Here is a 27,703-nt window from a genome sequence, read left to right on the forward strand (position 1 = left end):
CTGCCCATAGTACATTGTAACCTGTATCATTTCATAATGAAGCACGACTGAAACTATGAACATGCTTCTCAGATCCGCATCATGTTCAGCAGCGGCAGCTCTTAACGTAATAGCAACCAAAAACTTAATAGCCCAGCTGCTGTGATCGATAACTTTTGTAGCTTCAAGGATTTATCTGTATTTAATGTAGAATTTAGTGTTTGATAATTGTATCAAATGTCTGTATATTTCCTACTTGCTGAAGGGCACAGGTAAATATGACATTTATTATAATGGGTTTATGTGAAGATTGTTTTCATTTCACTTCAATTAGAAACTGTATTTTTTTAAGTAATAAATGTTAAAATTGACAGCTTTCAAATATACTGTAATGTGGAATAGCTATAATCAGTGGTTAAATATTCTGAAAAAAATAACAATTTCCTAGAGATATTATTAGTATTGGTATCAGTGATACTCGCCTTCAGTAATAAAAAAGATGCCATTAAATAAATATTATAAATATACCATCTTTATGTTGTTTCTTCATTAATTTTAAGATTGAATGTGAAACTTTTGAAATATAAAAGTAAAAACTTTAATGTTAGGTGTGATTAATAACTAATAATTTCAGAAAAAATAAATTTATATAGGAAAAAGGATTAAAATACAATGCCAAAACTCATTTTCCTCAAGTCTTATCTCAACTAGAAAATATCTGAAAAACATATAAAAGATTGAATCTGAAATCTAAATGATTGATAAGGGAGACAGCCGTCTCCTCAGTGTAGTGCGGAGGAGAAAGTTCTAGACAGGGAAATTGTGAAAACATCAAGTCCTGGAGCTTTCAATGCTAGTGCAAGAGGGAAAAAACGACTGATTCATGCTACTATGGAAACGTATGTTGGCAGCAGGAGAAGTAATGGGTGACTATTAGCAAACCTTCCTGTTCAAATAGATAGACATGACGTCTGAAATATCATGCTGCGACCTTGAATGTGAGAGCAAAAAAAGCAAAGAATGAAAGAGATGCAATGCTGAAAAGATTTCAGCCTCTTACAAAGGCCTTGTGAGGAAAAGGAAAGTCATTTAGATTTGTCAAGGTATAGAAATATGGTATCTTGCTGGTCATCGGTTGCTATAGTTTGTCAGTTTGGAACACTTACATGAGCAGACTGCCGGGTGCAGACATGGATCTCTCTTCTCTCCTGCTGGGACACTCGAATGGATTCCCAAAGGAACGCTTCCTTAACATGGCTTTGACCAAAATCTACAGTGTCAACAACAAGATATCAATTACTTTACATATCAAAGAATACAGATCAGGGCATACAAATACAAAACATTAATGGAAAAACAGCAGTGTGCTAATGTGATGGTGAGGAGGACTAAATCCATGAAAATAATCGAGGAAACACTGACGGTTCAGAAGCAGGGTCAGTTTGAAATGGTTAGGTTTCAGTTGTTTGGCTGAGGTCAAGTGTGTCTTAACCTTCTTATTCATTCACTCGTTGACAGCAGAACAAAGTCTTAAAAACATCTGGGCAAGGCATGTGGCCTCTGTGTGTTTATGTTCATGTAACTACTGTTCAGTAGCTCATGTGTTTAATACACAGGTGCCCTTGTGCTTGCTCACTTACCACAGCTGACAGACTTGGGACAAACTTCACTGAATTCTGCACCTCTTCTTCAGTGACTTCCACTACAGTACAGTGATCCTCTTCTAAAGGCAAAGGGTCAGTGCCATCCTGAGTCACCCAGGGGTCCACCTGAAGATAGACACACATACATATGTAACGCATGTCAACCTATCATTCCATCCATCCATTTATGTAGTCTTCCGTTTAATCATCCACTTAGCCATCAACTGTCCTTCTATTCATCGTTTCATCCACGGATGCTTTAAATATTCCTTCCTCCATCCATCTGTCCATAGATCAATCCAAAAAAAATTAAAATTTTCCATCAATTAATCCATTCGTCCATTCATCTAATGTTTCTTGTCCAGCCATCATCTATTCATTCCTCCATCTACAGTATAGGTCAGTCCACCCATTTATTAATCTGTTCGTAGATCAGTTTTTACATATTTTCTTTCATCCATCCATCTATTGTTTTAGTAATTCAGTCATCATCTATCCTTTAATCTATCCTTCAATCAATACATTTTTCCATTGATCTAACATTCTATCCATCCTTTCATCAATTCCTCCATAAATCCATTAAACCATTCAACCATGCTTCCATCCATCCATCCATATGTCCATAGATGAGTCCTACATCCATTCATCCATCTATTGTTTCATCCATTCAGCCATAATCTATCATTCCATTCATCTATACATTTGTCCATTTATCTTTTTTATTTATCTGTCTGTAGATCTGTCCACTCAATTTTTTATCCATCCATCGGTCCATTCATCTAACCTTCATTCATTCATTCCTCTATAAATCCATCAAACCATTCATCCACACTTTCATCCATCCATCCATCATCTGTCCTTACATTCATCTTATCTATTGGTCTGTCTATCCATCTGTCTGTAGATCTGTCCACACATTTTTCAATCATTGGTCCATTCATCTCATTCATTCATTCCACCATAAATCCATAAAACCATTAATCCACACTTACATCCATCCATCCATCCATAGATCAGTCCATACATCCATTCATCCATCCAGCCATCATCTAGCCTTCCATTCATCTATCCATCAGTCTGTAGATCTGTCCACACATTTTTTCTTCCATCCATCCATCCATCCATCCATCCATCAATGACGCCATCATCTGTCCTTCCATCCATCCATCCATCCATCCATCCATTCATTGGTCAATCCATCTAACCTTCTATCCTTCCATTCCATTCATCTGCTCATCCATCACTCCTTTTATTTATCCATCCTTTCAAATATCTGTAGATTATTCCAAATATCCATTCGTCTATCCACCCATCCCAGCAGAAAATCATTAACAAATAAAAATATATATTTGTCCTAAAAACAAAGTTAGTCTGAAGGATATGAGAGTAGAGCTGTTGAGTGAATGTAGGCCGTGCAGCTCTGATTAAAGTGTGCTCTGGGAATCGCTGATTTTATGGAACATTTTCTGGGTAATGACATGCAGGCAGGAGTCTCTGATGGCCGAATGTGTGTGTGCTAATTATTCACACTCTGTCACACTGAGACAGCAGATGGAAGTTTCCAGAACTGAACCAAAATCTCTGTCCATGGGGATTAGCTGATGTGTTCCTGTCCAAACACCAAGTCTGCTAGATGGTGCAGAAGCTATCAGAGATACTGTGTCATATTTTAACACTATCCCTGGATGTGGCTCAGGAATGGTCTTTGATAGAAACTGCTGCTTTGAGAGTGCTGACTAATGAGACACTCTAGAGAATATTCTTTGTACATTTCTTTTTGACATACTGACTGTAACTTTAATTTTAAGTGTCTCTGGTATGCATCAAGGAAAATTTAGGCAATTTTTAAAGGAAAAACATTAATTAATCATCCATCCAAATCAAAAAGTCAAAATCTTTGAAACTCAGTATTTTTCAATACAGATCTGTGAAGATGGTGAAATGGGTTACTTGCCTCTCTCAATTTCTAAAGTGTTCCTTTTGTAGACTTACTTTGATCTCAGGAATAGGGATCCTGGTGTCTGGGTTTTTGTCCAGCATTCGTGAGACCAGGTTCTTCAGCCCCTCACTGCTAGCTGGCCTGAGATATCACAGAAACACAGAGCAAATAGCTGAAGTAGTAAAACAAAACCAAAACATCTGACTGTACAGCTAAACAATGACAGCATGCTTTTACAAGAGCTGACACACTGCAGACATAGAAACAGTTTCAAAAAACACACTGACTGTCACACAGCTTCTGTAACAAGGAGGGCAGACGGATATATTTAATGCTGTTATAACATAGCATAGAGAACAGTAGAATAAAATTGGTATTTTACAGTAAAGTACAAAAACCATAACAGAAGCGCAGAGTATTGTTGTCATTTGTCCTAGTTCAACTATCTATACATCCTTAAAACAAGACAGGTGCATATATTATCACTTGAATTAGTCTTACTCTGTTGAATACAGTATATCACTTTTTTCACCATTCCCTTCATTTCTTTTCCTGTTTTAAGCATAGATTTAAAATTAAGTGATGTTTATGCTTTTAAAAAATTAAACAAGAGTGGAGAAGAGGCAGAGTGTAACAGTACATTTATAGCAGAGTTACAGTAGAGTTTTAATGCTGCAGTCCAAAGGTTTTGCCTTTTTGTCACCATTTCTGTTTGAAACCTGCAATTGCAGTTATTTGTGGAATTATCTTCTTTACATGGATTGTGCATCCGCACAGCTCCTCAGCGCGAATTAATCTAATGTTTTGAGGAGTATGTGTGGGATGTCAGTCAACACACCAGTATGAATATTCACTGTACTTCAGAATAACAGATACTATGTAATTCTGAACAAGTAACATGTCTGCCAGTTTTGTTCTGACAAATTGGAGTTTGAAGTTAGCTCAGATCACCTCAAACTGTGCAAATTATTATAACTGTTATACTTTGTTCTCAAATTGTTCATGTTAACAACATCAACATTGCATGAATATATGTATGTAAGCATTATCTGAAGATTTCAATTTCTGTACGGTCTAATATCTAATTGTCATACCATACCACTGGAAACCCATGGTCATGTAAATATTCGGAATTGGATTCAAAATGATGACACTGTGAACAGTTAGTTCAGTCACTGTGAACACTGCGGCATGACATTAAGGAACAGAGTGTGTTAGAGAGAGATGCTCTTTCATTAGTTGATTTCTTGTCCAAACACATACACCAGATGACATGCATTTGGATGGCCTCTGGCCTTCCACACACAGAAGGCAGACTTCATCTACATATTCATACAGACCTGCAGGACAATGCGCAAATGTCATACTAAACTGACATGCATCAATACTGCATTTAGCTCACATTGCCATACACTCAAACATCTATGACATTTCCTCTCTCTGTATTTGTTCCTAAGAGACAGCAGATGCGTCGTAAACAGCAAGGGGCGACTTACGTCTCGGAGAACTCCACCGGCTTACTCTTGATCTTATTGTGAAGTGCCAGTATGTACTCATCAATAAATGGGCACTGGAGGACAAGGAAGAAAAACACAGTAGGAGAGAGAGATAGAGAGAGGGGGGAGATGGATGAGTGATCAAAATCATCCATCACAGAAATGTTATTGCAGTAGCACACTGCCCAATCCATTGATCATTCTGATAGATAATCCCACATTGAAGAATTACTGCTATCACTCTGATCATATCAACACATGAGCAAGCTCACCTTCCCATACACAAAACAGTAGAGGGTCACTCCCATAGCCCACACATCCAGAGCCTGAAAAAAACACAACTTCTGTTTTAGTGTTGCAGGGGAGTTTTGGACTTTTGAGATATTGAGATGAACAGGATTCATTAAAGGGACTGTTGACCCAAAATTTCCATTCTGCTCAAAAGTGAGGGGTTCATACATTTAGTTTTTTAAAGAAAGTTATATTTTTATTCAGCAAATACACATTCAATTGATCAAAAGTGACAGCAAAGGATTTAAAAAAAAGCACTAAATAAATGCACTTCTTATCAAAACGCCATAAAAATGTTTTCAACATTGCTAATATTAAGAAATGTTTCATAGGCACCAAATCAACATATCAGAATGAGTTCTGAAAAATCAAGTGACAGCTTTGCCATCAAATAAATTACTTTGATTTTAATAATTGTATATTACACAATATTACAATTTTAATATTACGGTTTTAAATGTATTTTGATCAAATACTTTTTAAAAACCTTCTTGACCCAAAACTTTGGAACATCAGTATAGCTCTATGACATGTTCATGAGAGAAATCGCAAAGACCCATACAAAAACACTAGTCCATGTGACATCAGTGGTTCAACTGCAATTTTATTAAGCTATGAGAATAATTTTTGTGCATTCCTCTGCTTGTAAACAAGGTGCAGCGCATGCCGTTCAGAATCGTTTTTGTCTTCTTTGCACACAAAAAGTAGCTTCATAAAATTACGGCTGAACCACTGATGTCACAAGGACTATTTTAACAATGTGCTTTCTAGGTTTCTGGGCCTAGGAACATTTCAGTTGCATTACTGTCTGTGGAGGGTCAGAAAGCTCTCAGATTTCATCAAAAATATCTTAATTTGTGTTCCGAATTAGCGTTCCTGTCTGATAAAATTTTCATTTTTGGGTGACCTATCCCTTTAAGCTATTTTATAAAGCCTAATCAGCCTGAATGATTGGCCTACCACAACACATATTAGCAAAATCATCCCAGACACACATTACCTTTCCACTAAAGCTCTTGCGGTTGTCCGACAGCGTCTCTGGGGCCATGAAGGCAGGAGTACCAGCAGTGCTGGAGAGCAAGGCATCATTACCCTCGAACTGGTTACTAACCCCAAAATCTGCAATCTTGACATGTCCGTCATCTCCCAGTAATAAATTAGATGGTTTGATATCTCTGTGAACGATCTTCTGATAGTGCACTGAGCAAAAAGAAAGAGAATAAGAGATGTAATGAAATACATCAAAAAGAATGAGAAAAATTAGCCATTTCAAAAGTGAGTTTGCTGACAATTAGCTTTAAATCTCAGAATTTTATCAGACTTATCAAAACAAATGTTATATTTAAACCAAAACATTTTACATCTATTCATGTGAGGATCAATCTTATTTTTTCAACACCAGAATAATGTATGTTTCATCAGTGACTAACTGTGATCACTTAGCCTAGCAGGAAATCTGAACAAAAATTTAATTAATTAAAAATTAAAATATGAACAAAATATGTAATACAAAACCATACTTATACTGTAAAAGTTACTTCATTTTGAACCAAAATGCCAGTTTTAACCTGCTTTTTGGTTGTCGAATAATATTAAAGTTTAATGATGTTACTAAGTTAAGCACAGCCAGTGAAGAGGGGGTACAAAATTAAGTGTGTCTGACAGCAGTAGCTCTCGGCCTAAATAAGGACCCACAGACAGGTTCAAGAAGGTCCCCCTGGGCCGTGCACACAGAAGATGAATTTGATTGGTTAATAGATGCCTTCCTGTCTCAAGTGGTCAATCAAAGATAACCTGCTCGCCACTTATCATCTTTTAGTCATCTGCCATTACTGGTTACATGTGACAAGAGCCACATCTCAGACGTCTTCAGATGGTAATGAAAAAAGAAAATCCATTAACGAACAAAGACATGCGTTCAAAGTACTAGGAGGTTATTGCATATAATTATTACATGAAAGTCAGCAAGCAAGGTGAATGTGACACATGGAGTACATCACAGTTCATGCAATATGTCTCTCAAGCAGTGTACATAGCACACAACCCCCCCAACACACATCTTTTAGATTACTATTAATTAATTCTATTGACATGGCTCCTTGAGGTAACTAGCGTTGTGCTAATGAAAAGAACGGAATATGGCCACATACTCTGATTACAGTCCGCAAATTACCAACACACACACACACACACACAAAGGAGTTCATTGTTAACACAGACTGATTTGTGGCGAATCATGCAAATGGCCTGTTGCCATCCAGACGGTTGCCACAGCGAGTGTTGCCTGGTTAGTAAGATTCAAACGAACGGATGAAAGCTTAGTTTCCACTCGATGAGCAGAACAGACACTTGGCAATCAACTCAGCCTAAATCACTCTTTGTTTGAGCGATTATCTTGTTTAAAGGCTCAATACAACTTCAGCTGTCGACTGTTGATCACCATAAAGTTATTTAGACTTGTTTTTCAAAAGAGCAAAAACGAAGGTCAACCTGACACTTACAACGGAAGTGAATTGAGCCAGTTTTAAAGGATTTAAAAGAAATGTAAAAATTTGCATTGAGTTGGTTAAATCAATTTTTTTGTACATTTTTCAAGTTATTTGATATAGCTTCATACTAAAACCATGTTAACACACATACATTTTGTTCCTTTGTAAATACTGTACCTACAGTAAAAGTGAAAATTAAAGGGATAGTTCACCTAAAAATAAACATTCAGTCATTTACTTATCCACATCTTTCTTTGATTCTTCTCCAGAACACAAAATAACATATTTTGGGTGTTTTTTTGCCTACAGAGTGGAAGACAATGGGGACCAAAAATGTTTGGTTACCAACAATCTTAAGAATATCTACTTTTGTGTTCCACTTAAGAAAGAAGGTCATACAGATTAAGAAAGACATGAGGGTTAATGAACAGAACATTCATTTTTGGGTGAACTATCTATTTAATTTTTGTGGTAACAAATGTTGTCGAATGAGCTTAACAGAATATTCCTTTAACTGCCAGACTGTAATGACTGTAATGTTTCAACATAAAATCAAATTTCTTCTGACAGATGAGAGAAAATCAGAACGGCCTTTAGAAATAGCCAGTGTTGGGGAGTAACTAGTTACATGTAACGGCGTTACGTAATTTAATTACAAAATTATTGTAACTGTAATTAGTTACAGTTACTACAAAAAAATGAGTAATTAAATTACAGTTACTTATGAAATTTTTAACGATTACAAAGGGGATTACATTTGAATATTTACACGCATCCACATACAGATTTAACTGATTTCTTTCCCAAATTGCACTGACTATTCTGAGACATACCGCCCTAATAATTTCCGGGATGCGGAAATACAGTCTGGTTCGTAGAATCCAGTCATAAAAACGAAATGCCTAACGCGGACGGAATATGCCACATTTTGGATGACTAAATCAAAAGTAGGTCAGTACACTTGAATCAAAACATGACATGGACTAGTGTCTGTGAATATTAAGCCCCAAAAATGCAATATATGACTTCCACATTCTGCGTGTCTGTGGAAATCAGGCGCGGACTGGACACCGGGAGAACCGGGACAATTCCCGGTGACCTGGCAGCCGATTTTGCCCCACTATTTAATATCATTATTGTATAATTGCCTGCCGAATGTACTAAAGCGATCATTTGCGAATCCGCCATTTGATAATTAAATCTCTAATAAATCATGAATTGTTAGTCATGACTCGCGCGCTCTCCGCGCCTCCGCCAAACGGTTTGGATCAGACTCAGAGTAATCAATGCGAGAGAGAGAGAGAGAGAGAGAGAGAAGAAAGAGAGAAAATAGAGTGGACTGCTGGAGCAGAGAAGCAGAACTCCTGTTCAGGGTTTCAGGTCAGTTTCATCTGTAAAGATGCTTTTTTGTCTTAGTTTTTTTATTTATTTAATCCAGCAGCAGCACGTTGCTCATCAGTCATCACTCAAAATACTATATAAGGGACATAATTATTAGGCCTATCTGTTGTAATGTTACAGTAGTAATTTAGCTGAAAAAAATTCAGATTTTTTTTATAGGTTTAGGGGGAGCTACGACAGACAACAACACAACCCTTACGAAAATTAACATTTTAATATTTAACTATAAATCCAGAGAAAATGGTTACTATTGTTTAACTGTGATAACCAAAAATGTAAAATTATTTTACAAATGTATTTATTTAAAAATAAATACAAATCCATTACTCAAGGTTATTTTACTTTTATATAGGCTAATAAAAGCATGGTTAATTTTTGTAAGGGAAAAATATGGATTATATATAGGATTTTTCTATAAAGATATTGTAGTATTGTAGAGTATTGTATTGTAAAGTATAGTTTTGTTCAATCTTGAGTATTAAAGTCATGAGAGAGATGGATAACAGGGCAAAATAAAGAAACTGAAGAGAAAAATGGAAGTGAAGGTGCAGTTCAGGAGAGAACTTTTAATTATTTTGCATGTCCCCAAATTAAAGATTTAAAATAGATAAAAAATAGTTTTGTCCATGAATTTGTTTGTATGAGTTTGAATCTTCCAGTCTGATTTTTTTTCCCAGTCCGCCCCTCCTGTAAATTAATGGCAAAGACATGGTTTCATTTACTACACATAGGCCTACTGAAGCTCGCAGTGTTTTCAACCTCTGCTGCCTCAATATAGGAGTACACGAGCACATAAACATAATTTCTAGAACTGCTCTGTGTCACTTCATGTGCATTTTACTTATTTTGAGAAAACTATCATCATATACAAAGAGACAGCAGTTTAAAAAAAACACCAATGTTTAGGATTTTATTACACAGAATACGTCACATGCTTATTAGATAACTGTATTTAAGTTGATGTATATGCTTTTATTTATTATTCTTTAATTTTCACAAATTTACAAAAGTAATCAAAAAGTACTCAAAAGTAATTAGTTACATTACTTTAATAAAGTAATTGAAAAAGTTACACTACTATTACATTTTAAACAGGGTAACTTGTAATATGTAACCTATTACATTTCCAAAGTAACCTTCCCAACACTGGAAATAGCACAGTCTTGTTTTCATCAAGAAACGATGACCTCCCCCACGCACAAATACATGAGCGCATTGCCACATTCGCTCACTTCATTAGCCTAACAGGATGCCATGATGCGTTAGAACAACAAACACAGAGCTTTTCCTTGAGACAGAACTCTCTTGGGTCTTTATTTTTACATAAGTAATGATTAATGTCAGGCGCTCATCAGCAGGAGTTTGATCACTCTTCTCTACTGGGAATTATTTAACTTCAGATGCTTTGTTACAAAATGCATGTCAAGACGGTCTCCTAAAAACTACAAATGGAACCCAGTGAGGTCAACCCGGCAATTAAAATTTTTTTTTTTAAAATAAAGGAAATGACTCACAGTACTCGATGCCAAGAACAATGTCTCTGAAGTAGTGGCGGGCCTGGTCCTCACTGAACGGACTGTCGCTGGGGACCTCCATCACAGGGCTGGAGACCAATAGAGGCACGTTATTGTAAGTTAACTGATAAAGTACTAATAAAAGACAGTAACTGAGACAGTAACAGACAACAATGACTCAGGAAGAGAAATACTGAATGAAATGATAGGTGGAGAGATCAAAACTTCTGATACAATACACTGTCTGAAATGTCCTCTTGATGTGGCTTTAACATGAAACAACCCTAGTGAAAAAAATAAAATATACAGTAGGTTGACAGCCTATTTGGGGACTATCGCTGCGCGTACCGCCGCGGCGGTGCCGCGGCATTAATTGAATTCAGTCGTGTGTTAAAATAATTCGCTTAACTACCGCCAGATGGCGCAAAGGGACGAATTCTGACCTGACTGTAAAAATAAAATGAGGGTTTGTAAACGAAGATGAAAGGACAAACATCAATAGCATTATATTATATTATATTATAACTATATATATATATATATATATATATATATATATATATATATATAAGGATTAAAAAAAAAAATTTTTCATTCTGGTTTGCTCTTAGCAAAAAATAATAAATGAAATCCTTCAAGTTCCATATGCGTAACGAAATGAGAACGGTCCAGCATTAGCTCTAACAGCAAAAAAATCTTATTAACTGCTGTTGTTCTTGATTTTTCAAACTGTCTCCAATTATGCCTTAACCGTGTAAGCAAAAATTGAGTATGGTATATTTCAGCTGTTTTATGCGCTGGTGCCTCACACGCACATATTCATTGTAAACAGCACAGTTCAGCATGAGCAGCTGGTCTACTGTGGCATATTTTTGCTCATTTTAATATTTTTCCGTCATACTGAAATCATATGTATTTGAACATTTAAGAATAAAAAAATCCTCCTACCGCCTAAAAATTCTCTTCACATCCACTTGTGTGCTCTTGCGCAATACATTCCTCTCGCGTTGCTCAGTTGTGGACAACGTAAAAGTGTTTGATATAAATGTTGCTGTGCCATTTTATACATGAATTGTTAATGTAAAAAAAACAAATTATTCTGTTAGTTTCATGGTAACATGCAATCAAGGTCTTCTGTTATTTAGGCTATATTTACCATTCACTGTGGCTTTTTCATCCATTTAAACTTAAAATTCCATGAGATTCTAAATTCAGATTAATAGTATTAAAAATTCAGATTTAAACTAGTATAATAACGCATTAAATTGCTTAAATTATTTCTATAAGTTAAAGTTGCCAACCTTAAAAACGAGTTGTTGATTTTTTTTACAGTCTGATAACAAGCTGTATTCGTTTTCCTTTTTTATTATTATTTTTGTTTTAGTTTATTGAAAATAAATTGGCTAAAATAGAAGCAGACACGTTTAAATTAAAACAACCACAAAAAACATGACTAGGTCTTGAGGGAAATATAGGTTTTATTTGATTTTTTTATAGAAATCGCCAGATAAAATACAACTACTAAAATATAATATTAACAGATTTTTAAATGTATTTAAAAGAAATGTATTTTAAAAGAAAGTGTCTTCAAAAGTGCAGACGTCGGTGGGCAACAGAGTTCCTTGGGGAGCGTAGGAATTCGTTGACCCGGTCCTTTACCCGCTTGCTGTCAGCGCTGGACATGTGGGGAAACCTCTGGGAGACAGTGCTTGTAACATAAGGCATAATCCAAAAATGCTTGTAGCTTGTAGTTTGAAAAATCAAGAATAATAACAGAGTTAATACTAATTATTGCTAAATGCTGGACCGTTCCCATTTCGCTCTGCATATGGAGCCTGAAGATTTTTTTAAACCAAGAATGAACCGAAATGAAAATGAAATAAAAAAATTTTGCTTTTAATTTTTGTTTAGTAGACTGTAGCCTAAGACTATCCTACATTTAAAAAAAATAACAAATTGTAAAAAAAATTATGTTTATTCCTAAATATGCAGTTATATTATGCGCCGTTTGCATGAATTGTACTCGTGATGGAGCAGTGGTCGAGCGCTCTTGGAGCGAGTGAAAACACGACGCTCCGACTTGGAAAAAAAATCCCTACTCACTCCAGTCCAAACTCCAGTCCAAATTGCTCACATAACTCTGCTCGGCAGCAGAAGGCGCGTTGGCAAACGAGCGAGGGAGGGTTGATCCCATTCGCACGGAGCCCTGCACGTCAACTGTAGGAGAAAAAAAAATCATTCCGTGGCGACGGTTTTGCAATCCGTCCCCGCAGTTTATAAACCGTACTCACAAATTTATAAACTGTTCCCTCGGTTTAACAAACCGTGCCCAAAATTTTTTTCACTTGCAGATCACCAGATCTTAATCCCATCGAGCTGGTGTGGCACGCACTGAAGGAATTTATCAGACGTCAGGTCAAGCCAAGAAATAAAGACGAGCTTCTTGAGGCCATTGTAACTTTTTGGTGAAATTGCTTGACAAAAACTGTCTGCAACAGATACATTGACCACCTTCAGAAGGTTTTGCCAGCTGTAGTGCAGTGCAACGGATGCGCAACTGGAATGTAACTAATTTATTGCAATTTTGTACATTTATTGTAAACTTGCTCTTATTTAATAAACTTTAGACTTACAATAATCTGCTGTCTCTTATTTCTGAGCATTTCAAGATATCATGTATATGAGATACCGCAAATTAGGTTAATTAATTATCAGTAAAAAATTCAAGTGATCAAGAGGGTGCCTCCCTGTCATTAATGTGCATTAATAATTTTCGCACAAACACTTGAGTTTGAATATTCATACACATTTTGCAAATGCTTTACAACGTAAATAATTTTATTGTTTAAGTAGAATGTGTAATTTACATCGGTTTATTTGAAGGAAAATCGGTTTTCTTTTTAACATCCACTGATGCTCCACTCAAGGCTCCCATAGTTCTGAGTGGCTCAACTCTCCCCGCGTGTCTGACAGAGACGTGAAATGAAATTTCAAACATACTGAATTAACTTTATCCGCGTAGAGAAGGTGGAGCGTGTTTCAGTAAGCACGCAGCCGAGTGAATATTAAATGCTCTGAGCACAGAGGAGGAGTTGCTGCTTTATTCTGCTCACGGACTCTGCTGCGGAGTGAGAGAGATGATTCACCCGACGAAATAAAGACCATGGCAGCACAAGCACTGCATATACATTTATTCGTTTTTTTGTTTTAGTCTAATTAGGCCTAAATAATGGGAACATGCAAGAATGTCTAAATTAGAATTAATAAAACATGCAAGAATGTCTAAATTAGTGTACATACAAAAAATAAAAATTCCCAAGAAGTTATCTGTCAAAATAAAGGACAGGTAATGAATAACTCAATGTTCAAATCAATGTTGTTTTATTAAATTAATTTTAAAATATAATATAAAATTATATATATATTACAAATAATTCTGCACACCTTTCAAATGTGTCAAATCTAAAAATAGGATTTAATACTATGTTGCTTAAAGAAAAAATAAGCACAGGCTCAGGCACAGTCTTGATATTTATCCTGCTTGAATTCGTTCTAAGAAATGCACATAACTTCAAAAATACAAAACTTTCGTCTGTGGATATTAAATATTAATAATATTAAATATTTCAACTACAGTGTTTTTCTTTAATTTTCCCTGACTGAAGCCATCAAATCTAACACATCAGTGAGGCAAAACTGACGTCTATTAGGGAAAATGTAGGTGTGTGAATGTGTGTATCAGTCAAGAAAACAATCGAAAACTCCAGTTTTGTGAGCTAAAAAAAATGTGTGCATATGTTTAGTTTTATTCTGTACACTATCTATTAGCCTATAAAACAGAATTTATACTTAGCTGTTGCATTGTGTAGGCTACCCTTTTCACCTTTTTGCAGAATGAAAAAATTAAAAACTCTGAAAACATGCTTGCACGTTTTTATTTTAGTGTAATTTCATAGATTAAAAAAAAGTGTTTACATGCATCTTAAGGATCCCTAATTGTGAATGTGAGGGGGGCAGCACGATCGTGCTCTGCCTAGAGCGGCATTTGAGCTTGCGCTGGCCCTGGGCTCATGATCAATAAGTTGTATTCGCCTCAATCTGATTCAGTAAAGTCAAACCGCAGACAGTGAAGCTTGCATCACTGAGCGCGCGGGACTCGTTGTGAGGCGGGAACAGAGGATTCCGCTTGGTCTTAAAGCCTCCCGCAAACATCCACGATCACAAATAACAATGATTTTCTTAAAATAATGATTAATAATTAATTGATGATTTTTTTATTATCATTATGGTCTTGTGAAAATAATAATATGGGCTGCGAGAAAATTATGAATACAAAGAGTTCTGCTGAGTGAAAGCATGTTTCAGCCCAGTAACACACCGTTCCTCAGAGCCAAAACACAGACCGAATTCTGTTCAGCTGGAGGGGGTTGGGTTTTGGGTAGTTATTCATGGATGTGGGGGTCGAGATAAAAGTGTGAATTGCTCTTTCATATGGACATTGTCTTTATGAGGCTTTCACTTGCTGAACCGGTTTATATACGACTGTAGTTTTGATTATATTAACAGTGCTGGCTCTCTCCGACGAGAGAAATGCAACATTCACACATTACACTATTCCTTTTCGTCTAAATTTTAAAATTATACATTCATTATCATGAAAAATTACAGTGATGAGACGGCGCCTCCCTGTCATTAATGCACATTAATAATTTTTGCACAAACACTTGAATTTGAGCTTCTTATCACGAGTAAAATTCATGCCAACAGCCAACATATTTAGCTTGATCAGAAGGTTGACTGCAAGAGTCGAGCGGGATGTTAAGAGTTTGTCTGTTTCTTTTACTGATTATTTTCGGGTTAAAGCATGATATAAACAGATTCACACTCAATCGCTTTCGCAATAATGCGTTCAAACAAATGTAATCTTACAGTGCTACATTATCAGCATGCTATCTGATTTTGAAATCTTGAAGTTAATCGATCTGTTTAGATAAAAAAAACTGACAAAAATATACTGTTATTTTCATCACAAACAAAATTTTCACAGCAGAAAGCAGCAATTAAAGATGTAATGCTTACAATGTTATTAGTTTGGCATGTGATAGGCTATAGGGAAAAAAAGGTTACACAAAATAGCTTAAGCCACTTTGAAACTCTCCTGTTATTTTTTTTATTATTATTATTTTATATGCTATGTTATGTTTCTGGTATCAGAGCGCGTGGAGGGGAAGTTGTTGCTTCTCACAGACTCTGCTGTGGAGTGAGAGAGATGTTTCACCCGACGAAATGAAGACGACCGTGGCTGCACAAGCACAGCACATCCGCCGAAAATCAACCTGCAGCAATGCTCGTTCATCGACTCGCCAAGCTTTACTTTTGTAGGTCGCATGGCAGTAAATAATTCGATAATATGACAATGCAGTCAATTCAGATATTTAATAAAAACATTAAAACAAGCAGGGCTGTAAAATAAAACAATAAAAAACGCATGCCAGGTCTACACTGGACACGAGTGGAACGATCCAACAAAAGACAACAGAACACAGTGATGGATACACTGGACACGATCCCCCTCAGTGAACTGATGCTCGTTCTGTTTATGATGAAATGTTCTGACACTGTGTTCAGATGATTTGACACTATAGTGTGATGTCATCAAGTTTAGACACACTTTTCGCTGTGGGGCACAGATGACAACTTTCGCGTCCGGTGTAGACACAGACAGTGACTGCTCTATTTACAAATAAGTTCTATAAGAAAAAAAATAATAAATCTAAACCAGTGGCATAACGAGATGGAAATATAAACTAGAAAAAATATTAACAGGTCCTCCGTCCATGACACTGACTCACTGCGGAGCTGCAGTTTTAATCTGAACAGCTCTTAAAGCTGAGTGGATGGTTAGATGCATGATGGGCTAGTATTAAAAAAAATAGCATCTTTCCAGCATTAAGGTAATAAGGTAATAATTTTTTTTTAATAATCTTGTTGCAGTTATACATTTGACTGCTAAATGAATGATAAAGAACCATATAAAAACTTGTTTTGTAAAATTTCTTCGTCATTTGAATATCGATTTAAAAATCGGTTTAAATCATAAATCAGATTTTTTTTTTCTAAAATAAACAGGGATTTTTTTTTAGGCTATATGATATTACCCTACTTTAAAAACAAGTAGGAAGAAGGTTCCCTTTAAAACTACTTTAGTTGTCAATTACTAAAGCTTTTTTTTTTACATCGTGTGAATGTTGTTGATTATAATGAGAGAACTTGAGTTTAATTGTGAGGACATTTTATTAATTCTTTAGAGTTTCAAAGATTTACTCGTGCCAGTTTAATTTTATTCGTTTCTTGTTTTAGGCAAATTAGGCCTAAATAATGGGAACGAAATTATACAGTGCTTCACATTTAAACATGCAACAATTTCTTAATCAGTTTACAGACAAATGTTTTCCCCAATAAGTTAAAGGACAGGTAACGAATAACAAAAATTAACCCTCTGGAGTCGATTAACGCGGATACGCGTTATGAGTCATTTTCTCCTGATAACCCCAAAAAGAACTTAAATTACACTTTCAGTTTTAATCGTACAGATAAGAGCAATACATCAATCGAATCTGTAAAGGGTCTACTTTTTTTTGGATACAGACATAATAACAACAAAACTTTGTGCACTTATAAAATAAAGATAACAAACAAGGGGTGCTGTCTGCAGACTTTGTCTGCGCTGATCTTCATTTACAAACACGTCATTGAAATGAACTGTAACTCCGTGAATACTCAACGAAAATACACGAGAGAGATATCTATAGAAAGCTTGACATGTCTACTTTTAAACTAAACAAGTGCCGCCGAAAACAGATATTCTGTGATAAAGTAATCCTTATGAAAACAACAAAATATATTTATATTGAAAATATAAATTAAAATAGGCTATAGGCATAATATATGAAATATTGACATTTTGCATATTAATCCATGTAGCCAACCCCCCTAAAATAGGCTACCACGTTTAATGCTCCGATGCAAAGTAAACCACAATTTCTTTTGAATAATATAACGCATAATATAATATAAATAATACTGCACACCTTTTAAATGTGTCAAATCTAAAATATGTTTTAATACCATGTAGATTAGAGAAAATATTATCACAGGTTCAGGCACAGGCTTGACATCCTGCTTGAATTCGTTCTAAGAAATGCACATAACTTCATAAGTACCAAACTTTCGTCTGTGGATATTAAATATTAAATATTAAATATTTTAACTACAGTGTTTTCTTTCATTTTTTTCCTGACTGAAACCATCAAATCTAACACATCAGTGAGGCAAAACTGACGTCTATTAGGGAAAATGTGCTTTGATGCGCTTGTTTGATAACTTGTGGTTAAAGCGCCACTCAGCGGTTAAAGGCTGCAAATGCACTTCATACCGCCGCCGCGGCGGTACGTGTGGCGGTAAAAAAAGGGCCTTTTGGATGTCTACTTAGTGTATACTAAAAAGTATTTGAAATACCTTTCTGCCAGGCTAAGTATACTACAAATACAAGTACCTATTTATGTACTAAAAAATATCCTGTAATTGGAAAAAATCCTGTAAAAGTATCCTAAATCCTAAAAATAAATAGTTCCAGAATGACTAGAGATCACACGCTATTGCGTCTTTGTTGCTAAGAGATGCGTGACAAATGAAAATAACACATATTCTAAAATTGGCTCAAAATATCAAACAGGCTTGATATCGTCTGACTTAATGGAATCATAGTCTAAAGCTAAAACACTGGAATCTGTAGCCATTATATTTTTCTACGAAAAATCTAACTTTCGCCAACTAGCATGAACCGCTCCAGACTATAAATCAGCGCTGAAAGTCATGTAGTGTATTCCAGCCTTTAGTGACCTATTTAAATCAACAGAATTCCAAATGTTTGACATAATGTTTGTCAAAAAAGGCATACGTATACAACACAGCACTGGGAAAGTTGTGCAAGAGAACAAAGGATGCTGGGAAACTACAGGACTGCACACACAGTGGATAGAATTCTTCAAAATGAACTGTGCCTGTGAGATTTACATAAAAACCAATCACAAAAACCACTTAGCACAAAACAGGGCCCTCAAAGGCCATTTCATTCATTATCCACAGGCAGTGAATCACGATTGAGCAGAAAGGCCAAACATATTCAGCCAGGTCTAGTGAAAATAGACAGTTCTGTAATTATGCAAAGTAAGTTCTAATCTGTTCTTTTCAAGGTAGAAGCCCACAAACAACATTTCGCTCCAAAACAAAGCTGGGCCACTTGCCCAAAACTCATATTCAAATGAAGTAAAATGTCACAATTGAAAAAAAAAGGTCTTATAATATACTGGAAGACTGCTGCCATTTAAATGAGCTTTTCGTGAATTTAGAAACGCAGAGAAAGCAAAAGAATAAATAAAAACTACAAGGAATACTGAAAAGATTAACAATGCAATTGTTTTTATGCAGCGAGTCTATTCAGTTACAAAAAACAAAAGAACTGATTTAGAAAAAGAAGTGAATAAGAGACTGAGTGAGAAAGTGAGAACATAAGTACTTAATTCATCCCTTTGGAACAAGGGAAGGAAACGAGAAACTGTGTCATATCTAAGTGATGATAGATATGCAAGACAAGACAGTCGATGAAGATGGGAAGAAGTGATTAATGAAACGATAGAGGTTGGAAGAAAGCGTGGCGAAAGCATCAATTATGCACAAAAGAGGTTGAAGTGGATACACAGATACTCACCCCTTCTGCATCAGCTCAAACACTGTGGAAAGATCAGAAAGAGAGTCATTAAACAAAACCAGGGTGAAAAGACATTCTGTTATTGACAAATTCATTTCTCAGAGCCTTTTATGAAATGTAATGTTCTTACAGAATGTCATATCCTCAAATGACCCAGCTCTTTTTCACACATATGCATGATGTGTGCTTTCATTCGCACCATTGCACCATCAGCACAAACACCTTATATTCATTCCTACAGTGTGAGTCAGAGCAGCCAAATAAATTTATCATGTATGTGTATCCATGTAAGACACGCTTATTCTACAGATTCTCACTTCAGCCCATTATGAAGACACAGTTTGATCTGTTTTAAACATGAATAGCAATATAGGAAACAGCTGAATACTGCAACCAATGAGCACATGTTTACAAGAAAGGGGTAAGCATGGATGATGTGTAAAAGGGATGTGAAATAGCATTAATGTTCAGGATTATAATACTAATAAAATACCAAAATGATTTTTAAAATACTTTTTTAAAAGCCTCTTATATTATTATACAGTAAAAAACGATTTTTTTTTCAAAATATTACTACAATTTAAAATGTTTTGTATTTCAATATATTTTAAAAAGGAATTTACTCCTATGATGGCAATGTTGAATTTTCAGCATCATTACTCCAGTCTTCAGTCACATGATCATCAAATCAGAATTAATTCTAATATGCTGATTTGGTACTCATGAAACATGAACTGTCACTTTTGTTAAGTTTTAATGCATTCTTGATTTTTTACAATCATACATAAACACAAATATACTGTGTATTTGTGTGTGTATGTGTGTATATGTGTGTATATGTGTATATATATATATATATATATATATATATATATATATATATATATATATATATATATACACACAACACTATGGGTCTAATGGGTGTTTCAGCTACTGTAAAAACACCATCATTTGCTGAGTCTATTACACATTTTACCATTTTACAACCAAATATATATTAAAAAAGAGCATACCCATGTGAAGGCTGTCCTCCGCTGGATCATCCAGCACCTGGAATAGAAACTTTATTAAAAACACCACCTGCTACAGGCACTGTATGACACACTGTCCAGGTTTCTGTGTCTAGGAAAATATGTAACACCCATACAGGTCCAGAGCAAATCTGACTTTATCCGTTTTTAATTTTATTTTCTTCATTTCATTTCATTTTCTGAGAGACAATATTTTAAAAGACCATGACTGATTATTTCCTTAGGTTGCTCAGCTAGAAAGCTGTGTGTGTAAATATGAAGGTAAAAAAATAAAAATACTGAAACTTATGTGACTCTACACAACTGCTCGATGGAAAAAAAGATGCTTGTTTCTGGACAAGCTAGATGGAAAAGCAACACTTAATTTAACACAAACAAAACAAAACAAAACAAAGCCAAGCTACTGGCGCAGCACCGCTGATGAGATTCAATAAGAATCAGGTGCTTCATCCTTCACTGCCAGCAGAACACCATTTCTATATTGCTCCTAATGGTCTCACACTCCTAACTTAAGACTATACTTGGACTGACAGAAGGAGAGCCCAGGTGATTGGAGTGTAGGTGGTTCCTCTGCCTCACTTTCTAAGTTTCCTTTAAATATTTTTCATGCTCGGATTCAATTTCTATCTCACACGCACTCTCTCACCCCTCTTTTCTAATTTTACTGATGTACGTGGGTGCTGCTGTGATTGAAGAGCACTCAGACGGAACCACAGGGGGAGAGAAGGAAAGGCGCTTCTCTTCTTCAGCCAGCATCCCTCCATTCTGGCTTCCTTTTCTTTTTCCTGTGATCGATCGCACTCTTCTCCACATCCCATTCTCAGGAGCATTAAGGGTGCATCTTTTCAACAGATTTACTCCTAGCTGATTTTCGGCTTTCTATTATTTTGTCCCCTCTTTGGCACAAATTACATAATGATAAATGACTAGTCTGAAATATAGCTCGGTTATTGAGCTGTTAGGGTACTTGAGTTCACTTCCTTCCAAATATCATCTCTCTATGTTTTCATTATTTTATTATATATTTTTTTCTTCATTTATTTTACTTTTTTACACGTGGCTTTTCCTGAGACCCAGACAAAAAAATAAAGCAGAAATATGGTGTAAACTAAATTTCTTTCAAGTGGTTGTTCATTAATCTAATAACAAGACATTTAGAAGGAAGAAGGTTCAATTGTGTTTTCGTTTTGAAGGATATTCAGAAGGCAAGTTTGTTTGTTCATTCAGTCATTGAGAAGAAAGTTTATTCAGTATGAAGGAAGAAAGGAAATCATACAATTGAAAAGGATTCTTCATTTCTTTGTTGTAAAGGATGGAAGGAAGGATGTTTGAAAGGTTTCTTCAGACGGAAATAAACGTTCAGAAGAATGTACGTTTATTAACTCAGAAAGAATCAAGAAAAGAAAGTAATTCTGAATGAAAGTTTACACGAAAGGAAGAAAGTAAAGAGGAGATTCAAAGGAAAAAAAAACGGTTTAATAATTAATGAGAAGTCTGTTTGTAAGGAGGTATTTTAGGATACATTTAGAATATATATATATATATATATATATATATTTATTATTTATTAATTAATTTAGTCCTTACCTCAATCAATTTAACTATGTTGAGGTGGTCCAGTTTTTTCAGGATGGCTATCTCCTGGTAAACTCTCTCCAGAGGACCAAGCACCTTGGGCTGCACCCCCTGGGCTGCTTTAGGACCTCGGGGAGGAGGGCGGCCTGCAAAGAGAAACAATGCAACTAAGTTTGCTGCTTCATTTAAATACTGAATATATGCTTTGCATAACATCTGCATACTGTACATCTGGTTTCAAATTAAAACGTAATTTAAATGCCATACATACGGGGAAAACCATACTGTTTCATCAGCTTCTTCTTAGATACTACTTTCATTGCCTGCAAAACAAGTAAGACAGAGATGAATAGAGCAAAACAGACAACCTTGCCAAGACTACGGGTCTGAACCAAGGTAGGTGCTCAAACACACGAATTTCCATCTATAAAGATGACACAATAAACTGACTTTCCCATTCACATACTAATCAAACAAAGAGTTCAATCAACTGCAGCCGTCTCATTTGCTTCTGGCCTTGATGGGACAATCATGTAGGTGATTGCAGAAATTTGGTAACAAACAGTGAGCGACAGACTATAAGAAAGCAAGCAGACCAAAGTGCTTGTGATTTGTTAATCAAGTCAATTTTTTTTTTGTTTAAAGAAAAGAAACAAATGGGTTGTGCACATTCAACCGCTGATGCTTGGATCAGATGTGTTTGTAAGCAATTCAAATGTTAATCAAAACAATTGCTTTTGGCACACAGAACCCGGGCTTTTAAAATCTACACTTCCTGGTAAACATATCGAGTCATCTGTATCTTTTTACAATGGAAGACATCTATTATAGAAGAATTGTGCACCTGTGTCTTTTCTGTTGGGATGAAAGGCACAGAGACGTATATAGTGCACAAAAAAGAAAATGTGGAGACTTATGTAACGTGGGGAAGTGCTCTCTCTGAATCTCTGCCACTCTGCTCATTACAGTCAGAAAATGGCAATACAACAGGCTGCCAATTTCTAACACCTGCGGTCTCATAATGAGTGAGATCTGGCCAAATTCAAAATTCATTCTTGAGTTTTCCATGATACAATTCCACATACTGTCATGGAGAGGATTCAAAGTCGAGCTGAAGCGCAGGTGGAAATCCTGTGTTCTTTTCCCTTCATTTTTCATGCTATAAAATCCAATATCTCATATAACAATAAAAATAATAAAATTATAATAAAAAGTATAATAATAAAATTGGCCCTTCAACTTAAAAATGAAAGTACACAACTTCAGATGTGAATCCATAATAGTTAGCAATAAGAAAGAGTGCTTTTCTCCTCGCTCTCAAGGACAGCTGGAGGAGGTTACGTCTGTTGTGCTGACGAGTTTAAATAACTCAGTTCGTCAAAGAGTGAAGAGGAAACCATGAATATTTTATGAACATGTCAGAGGTGAGCACGATGAAAGAAAATTGTTATTTAGAATGCAGCAGGGACGGAAAGAACTGAAGCATCAGAATGCAAAGACTGGGAAACAATGAGATGAATCAGCAAGTAAGCAATACATAAGGTGATGGATCTATATTTACTAAAAACTATGAAAAATACAGTGGGGTCAACAAGGAAAATGCCTCTCTTTTGCAATATAATAACAATATACAGTAGATAGCTTTTCTCCTTTTCTCAAAATGGTTTTTTTTAAGTGTTTGCCAAGGCTGCACTTATTTGATCAAACATACGGTAAAAACAGTACTATTAAAAATAACTGATCTATTTTTATGTAATGTATTTATGCTTACTCATATTTTATTTATAGTTTTATGTCAAAAACTGTTATACATTGTATAAAAAGTTACATTTTAACATTGATCAAGTTAAAACATGCTTGCTGAATAAATTGATTAATTTCTTTAAAAAAATCTTGGTGACCCCAACTTTTATCAACTTTACAATCGCAGCATGTCCACTGTCGGGCCAGTGCGAGCCAGGGCTTAAAACGGGCCGGGTGGGGCTAATAGCCTCGGGCCAGTAGCACAGAGGCCAGAATAGCCCAGCGGTTCCACAATCGGTCCTAAAGCACCGCTGCGCTTCACTAAAACCCGCCCTTTACACGCATGAACAACATCACACAACCTCATCATTTCACCAACAAAGAGAAGTTATCAGAAAACTAAGAAATAAGTCACTGGAACTAGCGCAATCACAAAACGAACATGATAAAAGTGGCCGTTTGTTTGCATGCTATAGAATAAGTGATACATTGACGAGGCACGATCAAGCCCCGGAAGTGACAGTGGAAACGTGACTGGCCCTGGCATGCACTAGCACGCCCAATTTTAGCCCGGCAGTGGAAACGTGGCTAATGTGTTAAGATTAGCAGTTGGAAAAAGTTCAATGGAATTATATACTGTAAATAAATAATCAAAACAATAATGCAAAACTTCCAACATTCCATTAATTAACTTAAATATATAAACCTATATATTTGAACGACAAGAAAAATATCAAGCTGATTGGTTTCTGTTTCAACCATGGTTGAAAAAGAGTGAAAGACAGAAACGGACAGATGTTGCAAATGGGAAAAATAAAATGCAAGAAAAATGAAAAAAAAAAAATATATATAATATCAGGATTAATTCTACCTGTAAAGAAAAAGAGAATGTGTGGTGATTGTTAGAACGGTAAAACCCTGCTTTGTGAGGCCAGTGGAGTGTAAAGGCCAGAGACGGGGGCAGCCTCACTCTACTCTGCCTTTATGAAGGGATTTGATCTCTGACTGTCCTCTATTCATCCTTGCTGTTATATATCCACACAGCATGAATTAATGAATGCAGCTGGAAACTCTGAGCTTTATTTTGCTTTCAGACACATTGTCTATTATGACAGATGATTATGAGGAGGAGAGGAAAATATTCAAATGCGATCATGAGGCCTGCAAAAAGATAACTAAAAACAAGGCAGGAAAACAGCATTATTAGGTACACCTCATACCAAATAATATACCCTTTATACACTGATCCATGATGTCATGTTGAATTTTGATCCTAGTATGTATAAGAATTGTTGCTTTTTAACCTAATGTTGAGGCATCCAGTTTATAGCTCATTTATAGAGTCATCAGAAGAGGATCGGGCAACAGCCTTCTGCTGTTGAAAGCCCATTCCCTTCAAGGTTATGATTTCAGCTGTGCCTTTCTCCTGTTGGGAGAAGTGCTAGTTTGAGTGTTTGTGGCCTTTTTTCTCAGCAGGAAGGAGTCTGACCAATCTTATCTGACCTCTCTCATTAACAAAGTGTTTTCATCCAGTGAATAGGCTCTCAATAGATGTGATTTTCTTCAGCACTACTTGTACACTCTAAAGACGAGGTGTGTACAAGCGTCTGTCCATATGGCAACCTGTCTAGCACAACAACACTAAGACATTAACACTGTGTCTTCCTTATTTCGCATCTAAACCTTTTGAGCATATTTACGGTACATCCTTTACATACATTCCATATAGTCTAATCATTAATGGATGTGTGCACCCAAAAATGAAAATTTGCGTTCCATCCAAGATGTAGATAGATTTGTTTCTTCATCAGAACAAATTTGAAGAAATTTAGCATTACATCACTTGCTCACCAGTGGATCCTCTGCAGTGAATGGGTGCCGTCAGAATGAGACAAACAGCTGATAAAAACATCACAATAATCCACAACTAATCAGAAGGACTCCTTTCCATTAATTGATTTAGTAAAAAGAAGAGCTGTGAGCTTGTGAGCACACATTAAGCAAACATTTTTTATGTTATTATGGACTTGTATTTTTGCCAGAAGCAATTGTTTAAAGTTGAATGCTTTAGTTATGGATTTGCTTCTTACAAACACAGCTTTCACTTCACAAGACATGATTGATGGACTGAAGTCTCGTGGATTACTGTGATGCTTTTTTAAGCAGTTTGGACTCTGCTTCTGATGGCACCCATTCACTGTAGAGGATCCATTGGTGAGCAAGTGATTTCTTGCAAAATTTCTCCAAATCTGTTCTGATGAAGTAACAAACTCACCTAGGAAGGCCTGAGGGTGAATGCATTTTTAGCAGATTAACATTTTTGGGGTGAACTATTCCTTTAAAATGAGCTCATAAAAACTGCATACATAACCATGAGACAAATTGAAAATGATGAGTAAAGTAGTTTTATGCCATATGATGCCTCCATCCACACACATAAGCACAGCTTTAACTTATTTTATGCTCATTAATGCTGAAAATCTTACTTTCTGTCATGTACCTCTTCTTGAAAAGCTTGAAACATATCTTATTTACTTCCTTTGGGGACCTGATTAGCAAAATTGGAAAGTGTGTCCATAAAACGGTCCATTTAAAAATAGATTTCCATATAAGTCATCCTACCACAGGACTTGGTGACAAAATATTACGTTTTTTAAGACAAGATATACATGAATGACCAGTCATTTTTAGATAGAAGTAAATGTCAACTACGTATACAGTATCTATATTTTATTTCTGTCATTATTGTTTATTTTGATGCTTATTTTTGATGAACATAATTTGAATAGAACATTTTATGCTTGTGTTCTTTGCAGTCCAGGCAATGATGAGAATAAGGACACTAAAATGACTTCCTGTGTGTCTATCAATTTGTATGTATGTTCATTTTGTTGTGTGCATATGTGATCAACAGTGATGGTGTTTGGGAGTTATATCACAACCCTCCCCCTTCTGCTCTCATTTTCATAACCATTCAATCTATCCTGCCTCTCTTCCATCATCCTCTCTGTCATGCTGATTTTCTCTTTCCAGTCTCTTTCCCCCAGTATATAGTTTTTTCCATTTACTTAACATTTTTTAACTTATTCACAATATGCACGTCCTGACTGTGTCTAAAGCTGAACTGTGTAATTTCTGCACGTCATGCTGCAACAAGGACAATCTATTTTAAAATATACTTACATAATATTTGTCATCATCCTCGTTGTACGCCAGCTTGACAACACCATATGAGCCCTTTAAGATAGAAGAAATGGATAGAGGAAAGAAGATTAACAAAACAGGTAGAGTGAGATGAGTCAGACTATGAGACTATATGCCGCGGGTCAGTGTCTGAATGCTTTAATTACTGCTATGAAACAAGATGGCCATGAGATTTTTCTGATGTTTATATGCATGCCGACTATCAGAATAGCTCAATGGGAGTTTGATGTAGGTGAGCTTACCTTCCCAATCTCACTCTTTAACTTGTACTGGTTAAGCTGGATGCAATCCTGAGATTGTGAAAAAGCACAAAAGCAGAGACAGAGAGAGGGAGAGAATGGAGTCAATCCCAGCTACACACACAAAGGAGTCGTGACACTATATTAATATATTTCACACCAGAGGGGACGTGTAAGCCAGTTACAGGTGGAAACAACAAATCATTTGTTTCATAACCTATTCCATATAGAAAGTGCAAAAGAAAAGATTTAAAAATACTTCTGCAGCCTTGTTCAATAAAGGCCATTTAAACATTGTTTTTTATTGAAGAACTTTTATTCAGCTTTTAATAATTGACATTAAGGCCATTTTACATAATTTAATTTATTAAACATGAAAAAATATA

The 27,703-nt window shown here is 35.7% G+C and overlaps 1 protein-coding gene across 3 annotated transcripts in view; it reads right to left on the minus strand.

The window, feature by feature from the left end:
• Positions 1-27,703, minus strand: part of LOC132141283 (calcium/calmodulin-dependent protein kinase kinase 1-like) — a 75,219-nt gene that overhangs the window by 10,075 nt on the left and 37,441 nt on the right. For all 3 annotated transcript variants that reach the window (XM_059550667.1, XM_059550665.1, XM_059550666.1), the window contains exons 3-15: positions 27,321-27,368; positions 27,058-27,111; positions 22,403-22,454; positions 22,144-22,277; positions 20,539-20,575; positions 19,523-19,544; positions 10,753-10,841; positions 6,349-6,548; positions 5,330-5,383; positions 5,058-5,131; positions 3,615-3,702; positions 1,620-1,748; positions 1,146-1,249 (exon numbers count right to left, since the gene is read on the minus strand). In XM_059550667.1, the coding sequence (XP_059406650.1) occupies positions 1,146-1,249; positions 1,620-1,748; positions 3,615-3,702; positions 5,058-5,131; positions 5,330-5,383; positions 6,349-6,548; positions 10,753-10,841; positions 19,523-19,544; positions 20,539-20,575; positions 22,144-22,277; positions 22,403-22,454; positions 27,058-27,111; positions 27,321-27,368 (1,085 nt within the window). The remainder of the gene's footprint in view (positions 1-1,145; positions 1,250-1,619; positions 1,749-3,614; positions 3,703-5,057; positions 5,132-5,329; positions 5,384-6,348; positions 6,549-10,752; positions 10,842-19,522; positions 19,545-20,538; positions 20,576-22,143; positions 22,278-22,402; positions 22,455-27,057; positions 27,112-27,320; positions 27,369-27,703) is intronic.

The sequence above is a fragment of the Carassius carassius genome, chromosome 5, assembly GCF_963082965.1.
Source record: "Carassius carassius chromosome 5, fCarCar2.1, whole genome shotgun sequence".
In the NCBI taxonomy this organism is placed as follows: domain Eukaryota; kingdom Metazoa; phylum Chordata; class Actinopteri; order Cypriniformes; family Cyprinidae; genus Carassius; species Carassius carassius.